The sequence below is a fragment of the Rhagoletis zephyria genome, unplaced genomic scaffold, assembly GCF_001687245.7.
Source record: "Rhagoletis zephyria isolate East Lansing unplaced genomic scaffold, Rhagoletis_zephyria_1.1 Rzeph_scaffold_02608, whole genome shotgun sequence".
NCBI classification, from domain to species: Eukaryota; Metazoa; Arthropoda; class Insecta; order Diptera; family Tephritidae; genus Rhagoletis; species Rhagoletis zephyria.
The window spans coordinates 25,306-34,759 of record NW_016159692.1 but is presented as its reverse complement, the minus strand read 5'-3'; the positions used below and the strand labels follow the sequence as shown (position 1 = coordinate 34,759).

At 33.4% G+C, this 9,454-nt stretch overlaps 1 protein-coding gene across 1 annotated transcript in view; it reads right to left on the bottom strand.

The window, feature by feature from the left end:
• Positions 1 to 5,062: 5,062 nt before the first annotated feature.
• The window catches only part of LOC108367260 (uncharacterized), a 17,939-nt gene continuing 13,547 nt past the window's right edge, over positions 5,063 to 9,454 (bottom strand). Inside the window, exons 3-4 of the mRNA XM_017621850.1 lie at positions 5,369 to 5,564; positions 5,063 to 5,303 (exon numbers count right to left, since the gene is read on the bottom strand). Of these exons, the coding sequence (XP_017477339.1) occupies positions 5,275 to 5,303; positions 5,369 to 5,564 (225 nt within the window). The 3' untranslated portion in view covers positions 5,063 to 5,274. The remainder of the gene's footprint in view (positions 5,304 to 5,368; positions 5,565 to 9,454) is intronic.

Genomic DNA, 9,454 nt, shown 5'->3' with positions numbered 1-9,454 from the left:
TTTTTTTGGCCTTTATAACAATTATATTCAACAATTTATATTGAGCTCGAGGCCGTTTTAAATGAAAATTTTTATTGTGGAAAAGCAACAATAATTTGAAAAAACATTAAGATTTATATTTACGTGAGCTGGACCGATTTGAAAATACCTCCTTGAGTTTTTTTGAATAAAATATGTTTTTTAAAGTATTTTTTGTAAAAAAATTACGTCACAATTCAAAACAGTTTAAAATTAAAAAAAAAAATTGCATAAAAATAATTAATAAAAATTTTTCAACAAAATCCTAATATTTTTTCAAAGATTGGTTTAAGAAATTTGTTTGCATAATATAATTCAAAGTATGAACGAGTGTCATTCCAAGTTTAATTATGATGTGTTGATATTTGAATAAAATTAAAAATTGGGACACGAGTTTTTTGAAAAGAAATAAAAAAGGGTGAGAAAATACATTTCCACTGATACCTCATAAGTCTAAATCGATATAGTTTTGGTCTAGTTATTTAAGTTTTTCTTAAACCAATCCTTGAAAGACGTTAAAATACAGCATCAAACATCTCATTACTATCATTCCGTTGAAAATTTTGTGAATATTTTTATGCTCACGCACATAAATCTTAATATTTTTCCGAAATATTTTGGTGGAAGTCTTCAAATATAAATTTTGTAGTTCCGGCGCAAAAACAGCACCTTTTTTTGGTTATGCAGTCTAATGTACATACATACATACATATGTAACAAGATGTGCCAACAAGCAGAAGCCACCAAACTAATTTTGTTGCCGGCAATAAGAAAACGTTTCGCCATCGGAAACAAATTTATTGCCGGTAATATTGCTCCAGGCGATATTTGGAATAATTTTATTGTTTTTAATAAAAATTGGAATTTAGAAACGGCATTAATTCTATATTTCGCTATGGGGCTTACTATTTTTTTTCAATCCTGTCTTTGGTATAAATTAGACAATTTTGGAAAATACTGTTGACGCGAAATTTATTAGTTTGGGAATATTTGACAACTTATTTATTCCAAAGTTGACATGAAAGAAATGATGTTGCAAATTTGACACCACAGCAATAAATCGGTGAGTCGCCATTTTAGTACTTGAACTTTGATGGACTTGGGCGAGCCTAAGATATTGACCAAAAATTGTCATATTTCACACAGATTGTTTTTAGAGCATAGTGAACTATATTTTTGCTATTACCAAGCGAAATTCTAAAAAAGCGAATTTTCGGCCCACGCTAATGTAGATACATTAATTGTTTCACTTATACCATAAACCTGCGTGTGTTTTTAATACAATGGGACGCCCTTCTAATCATAATAATTACACATTTTAAGACTCCAAAAATATACTATTTAGGATCATCTGAAAAGACTAAGAACCATTAAAAATAATAGAAACTCCCATCCCATCAATTATATTTTTTTAATACCAATGTGGCAACGCTGCTTCTAAAATGTGCAATTTATGAAACCTGAAAAATATACTGGCTTCCGGATAATCTAGCAGATCATGCTGAACCTGTTCAGATGAAGTGAAATGTATTTACAAAGGAGACTGCAAATCAGGTTGTGTGGACGCGATAAATCTTTAAAGAAAGCTCAATAGCGATGTTTATTCGATTAATAGTTAGACTCCTTCGAATGCCCATAAAACTAAAGGTCATCCTTAGTATTTTGGTTTTATATTCAATTGTTTCGTTGATATTTCATAGGCGGCCGCCGTGGACTAGTGATAAAGGATTCGATCCTGTCGATGCTGTTTTTAAAAGACAACTATTTTATCACTCTAAAACTCTGGCTAATAGGTAGGAAACCACGGAATGGAAACCAGGCCTCCTCAATTTCAGAGGTTTTGGAGAAACTGAATCGTATGTAAGTATATAAGTATACATATGTACATTAGACTGTATCACTCCCCATAAAAAAAAAGTCGATACTGTTTTTCCTTTGGAATTATAAAATCTATTATATTTTAAGACTTGCACTAAAACATTTCGGAAAAACTATATTCAACAATTTATATTGAGCTCGAGGCCGTTTTAAATGAAAATTTTTATTGTGGAAAAGCAACAATAATTTGAAAAAATGGTAGAAGTGATAGCTATTTCGGAAATCACCACATTTCCTCATCAGACTTCTTTCAGTAGGATTCGAACCGACGATCCCACTGACTCAGCCAGTTGCCTATGCACCGTGCTAAGTACGCCTTGTAAATTATCGTTTGCTTTTTTCCACTATTTTCATTTTTGTTATGCCAACACAATCAAGCGCAGCTATTCCGCTGCAATTCACTTGATCATGTGGTTGTTGGTATTGTTGGTTTTTTGCTAATAATTCTATTTTTAGAATGTTTAACTTTTAGGTGTGCTCGTCCTTAAGTTATTTGTTTTTGTTTTTTTTTTGGCCTTTATAACAATTATATTCAACAATTTATATTGAGCTCGAGGCCGTTTTAAATGAAAATTTTTATTGTGGAAAAGCAACAATAATTTGAAAAAACATTAAGATTTAGATTTACGTGAGCTGGACCGATTTGAAAATACCTCCTTGAGTTTTTTATGAATAAAATATGTTTTTTAAAGTATTTTTTGTAAAAAAATTACGTCACAATTCAAAACAGTTTAAAATTAAAAAAAAAATTGCATAAAATTAATTAATAAAAATTTTTCAACAAAATCCTAATATTTTTTCAAAGATTGGTTTAAGAAATTTGTTTGCATAATATAATTCAAAGTATGAACGAGTGTCATTCCAAGTTTAATTATGATGTGTTGATATTTGAATAAAATTAAAAATTGGGACACGAGTTTTTAGAAAAGAAATAAAAAAGGGTGAGAAAATACCTTTCCACTGATACCTCATAAATCTAAATCGATATAGTTTTGGTCTAGTTATTTAAGTTTTTCTTAAACCAATCCTTGAAAGACGTTAAAATACAGCATCAAACATCTCATTACTATCATTCCGTTGAAAATTTTGTGAATATTTTTATGCTCACGCACATAAATCTTAATATTTTTCCGAAATATTTTGGTGGAAGTCTTCAAATATAAATTTTGTAGTTCCGGCGCAAAAACAGCACCTTTTTTTGGATATGCAGTCTAATGTACATANCTGAATATTTTTATGCAAATTTTTTACGCTTAACCTGTTTTGTCGTCCGAGGGGATTTTTATCAAAAAATCCTTTAAGAAACTATGTTTTTTCATAAAAAACTACACTTTTGGAGGAATTTTCAAATCGGTTTAGCTCACGCACATAAATCTTAATATTTTTCCGAAATATTTTGGTGGAAGTCTTCAAATATAAATTTTGTAGTTCCGGCGCAAAAACAGCACCTTTTTTTGGATATGCAGTCTAATGTACATACATACATACATATGTAACAAGATGTGCCAACAAGCAGAAGCCACCAAACAAATTTTGTTGCCGGCAATAAGAAAACGTTTCGCCATCGGAAACAAATTTATTGCCGGTAATATTGCTCCAGGCGATATTTGGAATAATTTTATTGTTTTTAATAAAAATTGGAATTTAGAAACGGCATTAATTCTTTCTTTCGCTATGGGGCGTACTATTTTTTCAATCCTGTCTTTGGTATAAATTAGACGATTTTGGAAAATACTGTTGACGCGAAATTTATGAGTTTGGGAATATTTGATAACTTATTTATTCCAAAGTTGACATGAAAGAAATGATGTTGCCGATTTGACACCACAGCAATAAATCGGTGAGTCGCCATTTTAGTACTTGAACTTTGATGGACTTGGGCGAGCCTAAGATATTGACCAAAAATTGTCATATTTCACACAGATTGTTTTTAGAGCATAGTGAACCATATTTTTGCTATTACCAAGCGAAATTCTAAAAAAGCGAATTTTCGGCCCACGCTAATGTACATACATTAATTGTTTCACTTATACCATAAACCTGCGTGTGTTTTTAATACAATGGGACGCCCTTCTAATCATAATAATTACACATTTTAAGACTCCAAAAATATACTATTTAGGATCATCTGAAAAGACTAAGAACCATTAAAAATAATAGAAACTCCCATCCCATCAATTATATTTTTTTAATACCAATGTGGCAACGCTGCTTCTAAAATGTACAATTTATGAAACCTGAAAAATATACTGGCTTCCGGATAATCTAGCAGATCATGCTGAACCTGTTCAGATGAAGTGAAATGTATTTACAAAAGAGACTACAAATCAGGTTGTGTGGACGCGATAAATCTTTAAGGAAAGCTCAATAGCGATGTTTATTCGATTAATAGTTAGACTCCTTCGAATGCCCATAAAACTCAAGGTCATCCTTAGTATTTTGGTTTTATATTCAATTGTTTCGTTGATATTTAATAGGCGGCCGCCGTGGACTAGTGATATAGGATTCGATCCTGTCGATGCTGTTTTTAAAAGACAACTATTTTATCACTCTAAAACTCTGGCTAATAGGTAGGAAAGCACGGAATGGAAACCAGGCCTTTCCATCCGACCAAGCAAATGAACTAGCACACGAAAGGCGCTGTGAGTATGGATCGGAAACTCTGTCTTTCCGCCTATGTCCAACAGCCCGCCCATAACACGGAGCGGAATTTAGCGTCAGGGTTTGCACATTAATGACGACGGGAACATGGATCGGAAACTCGGCCTTTCCGACCATGACGATCAACTCGTTAGCAACGCGGAGCGGAAACAGGGTCTTTCCGCCCGCTGCACATAGTACATATATAAAGGTAGACTGGAGACTATGTCTCGCCAGCTACCCAACTAGTTAGACAATATACATTTATATAGGTTATTTGATAGTTTTAGAAACATAAACAGCTGTAATTGAAATTTTAACTTACATATACGCATACTTTGTTATATATTACAAATATCGATCTGTACTTTTAAGTTCCAAGACTGTAACAAATAATTAAATAAAATAGATATAAATCCCTGGTCCAAGCATTATCTGAAAAATTTCTTTTCTTTTAGCGGTCGCCCCTCAAATCGGAAAAGCTTTACAATTACTAGCAAAAGTGTGGAAGTAAAATATTAATTAATTAAGTAGACAATTGTTTTGCTTGTATTTCATTAGTTTGTTCTAAATCTACTTAATTTTTCTGATAAAATATAATTTACTCGTACGCGTGTGACTGACGGTTCGAAAATGGTGTCGTCATACATCATATTGTAATAATTCCACCAAGAGCATATTCAGAACTACATACAAATACTTAGCTTGTTTATACACATTCATACTACGTTTACGAAATCATGGCGTAGTCTTGTCCTCCTCTATTACTAAAAAATTATTCATTTTTATATAGTTTTATCATAACATGATTATTTTTAAGATCGGCGATTACTTTCAGTCAGGACTTGTGGGATATCAGGCAATGGCACTTGAGATGATACGGATGTAGATTCTTGTAGTCCATTAGGCATCGTATTAGAATCTGATCCTGATGATTGTTCTGGTCGGGATGCATTAGTTTCACACATTTCATCTTCAGAAACATCTGTACTTGAGACATCGCCAATGTTACACAACGCCTTTTGGGTCTGTAAAAACCAAGGAATACAAATTAAATCATTGGCAAAATCAACGAATGAGTCAGTAAAAATTGTCGAAAAGTGCATTAGGGAGTTGGTTATTATGAACGATGGCGTCGAAAACCCAGTTCTATTCAAAGTCAGTGAGTTAACAGACGTTAGCAGGTAAACTCTTATCTGAGCAGGATTGACCCAAACGTTCCCAACACGTATTCTTCAAGCGGTGACTCACCCCATGATTTAAAGCTCCTCTTCGTATGTCTGCGAAACCTCATCTCCTAACGCCCCTCCCTGTGTGGGCTAATCCAGGCGAAGTGGCAAGCTTCTTTGGCCTCCCATTAGTTGAACTTGACGAGAACGACTGAGAGGCAGAGCTAACAGGGCTCTTACACGATATGCATTTGCATATGTAAATGCTACTTTTTTACATGTACCCTTATGTATATATATGAGCTGCAACAACAAGGCTAGCGCAGAGTAATGTGGTAAATAGAATTGCAGCGCATAGTGGGTAAGGGCTGGCAGGTAGCCGCTGTCAAAATTAGAACACAAGAATGGCATGACACGGTACAGAATTGCGGCGGGGACGGATTTCTTGCCGTCGCACATAGCAATATTTATGCAAAAAACCGGTCAAAAGTAAAATTTAGCAATTGTTGCAAAAGTCCAGTAAAAGATACTATTCCTAAAGCTAAATAACTGATCTATTGAATAGTTGTCATGAAAACTTCCTCCGCTGCTTTCCTGTTGACATATGTCAACCTGAAAACAGTCAATGTTGTGATACGTTTTTTTTCTCCACGCTTTCAGTCGTTCTACCCGTTTCTTCGGTAATTGTGTTTTAGTGAAGACATATTTCAAGAAAAAAACCTCTTGAACATTGAAGACGGCCATTTCTATCATTGAAGACTAAATTTAACTAAATTGCTTTTAATAGGGCCTTCTTTTAGAAAATTTTAAATCGGTCTATTTTGTTATTTATGTTGAATATTTTTAAATATTGGTATTTTTGTTTACGAAAAGTTTGTCAAAGTTTGGTTCCTTGAAATATATGTAACTACAGTTATCTTTGAGCAATTAAAGCAAAAATAATTTGCTCGCATGTACTCCATTTTGATTTTCGAAGGACGAAACACGGTGAGTCGTAAAGTTGTAATTCTGGATTTTATTTACAGAAATGTTCAATGTCTGACCTTTAATTTGGTAAAAATTACGTAACGATTGAATACTATTTATCAAAGATCTATCAAAAACCCCGATCAATCGCTAGTTTTTTTCCTACTTTTTTCTTCATCTGTAAAAATAACTTAAAAATATAAGAAACCGAATGCCGAAAAGTGTATTTGAGAGCCAACAGCTTTCATCGAAGCTGGGTACCCAAAATTACTAAGTTGCATATCCTTTAATTTTAAAGTTCCCGGGAGATCCCTTGAAGGACTATGAAACTGGACAATAATGCCCTCTAATCGGCTTCGGCGAGAACGATTGTGTCCTTAGAACAATTTACCGCATTCCTTTTTTATTTTTAAGTTATTTATTTAATTGAAATTGAAAAAGCATCAAAACTTTTCAGAATTCGCAGTTATTCGAAATCAAGATCCGGTCTAAAAGGACGAAGTGCAAATCCGAACGCGTCGACCTAAATATGTTCCAGCGAAATGAATTCCGTTCTTGTCTTTTTCTGAAAAAATTTTTTGTGGACTTATGGTAACTGAATACAACTAAATATTTTACGCAAAATAATCCTAAGATAAGTGTAATTAGTAATTTTTATCCTACAAATCCTTAATTACACTGTACAACAGGCAAAAAATCCCCCGCTGTTTCTCCACGGTTTCCAAAGCTTTTGAGCCCGCTGAATCCGAATCTGAAGTCAGAATTTTCGGGTCACCCTAGATTTTCTGTAGAGCACGTGGTTTATTCAGAAACTGGTATTTGTAAAAAAAATTTTGTATTCTTTTTAAAATAATTGAACAAGTGTAAGTAACGATTTTAAGGGTCAAGGAATCATAATAATATAATTAATATATTGATATTAGACGGTTTTACCCGAAACTGTGCATATATGCTTTATTTTGGTTTATGTGATATGCATTATTTCGGTTTTGAACCGAAACTGTGCATGTATGCATTACTTCGTTTTTTTTCATATGCATTATTTCGCGTTTAAAACAAAAGTGTGCATATGCATAATTTCGGTATTTTCTCATATGCATTATTTCGGTTTTCAACCGAAACTGTGCATGTATGCATTACTCCGTTTTTTTTTTATATGCATTATTTCCGATTATAGCCGAAAGTATGCATATGCATAATTTCGCTTTTTTCTCATTTATTTCGGTTTTGAGTCGAAATTGTGCATATATGCACTATTTCAGTTTCTGTTATATGCATTATTTCGGTTTTCACACGAAACTGTGCATATATGCATTACTTCTTTTTTATCAAATGCATTATTTCGGATTTGACCCGAAACTGTGCATGTATCCATTATTTCGGTTTTCACACGAAACTGTGCATATATGCATTACTTCTTTTTTATCAAATGCATTATTTCGGATTTGAACCGAAACTGTGCATGTATCCATTATTTCGGTTTTCGTTATATGCAGACATGGGCACTTTTTTGCCCGCGCAGCAGCGAAAGTGCGAGCGCGGGCTGGAGAAAGGGAAAAACAGTTTACGGGAGGAAGGGTATGAAAAGTTGGGAAAAAATTATTTATATCCCCACCGACATCATGGTCATCGCAGTACGGCTGCGGTAATACTGACTTTGTGCACCAAACAAAGAGCGTACATTTTCCTCATATACACAATACCATCGTTCGGACTTTCCTCCGATAGGAGTAGATTTGTTCCGTTTGGTCGAAATAATTTGAAGCCTAGTCCTCTACTCCGCTAAACTGAAAATCTGCTACGTTTTGTTGCATCCACAAATTTACTCTTCAAATAGATTATATTTTACGTTTTTATCGACACGATTGTTACATTGGTGAGCTACAGCACCTTTGCAAATACACTTGAATTCGTGAATAGGCCCTTACAATCGCCCGATTTGAACCCGATCGAAAAAGATTGCTCTGTCCAAAGTTCTGTAATTGGGTCGTTGCCCACCGATGTAACAATTGTCCAATTGTGAATGAAATAACTTTTTATTAATTTTAACTAAGGCATTTTAACTTTAATGATAATTGCTCGCTGGATTAAGGCGCCTTTACACGGGTCGATTTTCTATTAGATTTTTGTCGTTCAACCAAAATCGACCTGTGTTAATGACATCTCAACAGTAAAATGTAAATGCTTTGGCTAGTCGATTTTCTAGTCTAGAAAAATTAATTGTTTTTTATAAAGAAATGGACATCTAGTGATCAGTATTGCCAAGTTTTTTTTTATTTAAAAAAGCACCAAAACACCGAAAATAGCGCAATTTTCCCAAAAAACACCAAATTTGTGTTGTTGTGTTTAATGGTAATTTTGCATATAAAGCTGTATGTTCAAATATTTTAAGTAATCACGCAATGCCACTTGTAAATATTTCCAATTATGCGCAGTTAATTAATTTAATTTGCAAAATGTTTTTATTCGTAAAACAATTTGCAAAACTCTACTTTGTTTCTCTAGCGGCTTTATTTTCATGCAATTGCTTACTTTTGTACAAATGCGCACACCCAGCTAATTAGCAGAATATTCCATGAATTCCGTGATAGAGACTGAGTTAAAATATTGCGTTTGGATTATCTGGGAGCATATTATCCAAGGGGCCAAACACTGACATATGTATGTGTAAGTCAACGGATGAAGTTTTCTGTACGTTTGGATTGAATAAATGAATGAACAAAATAAATACAATGTCACCATAGAATCACGTTTTTTATAAAATTTCCTTGAAAACTAAAAAA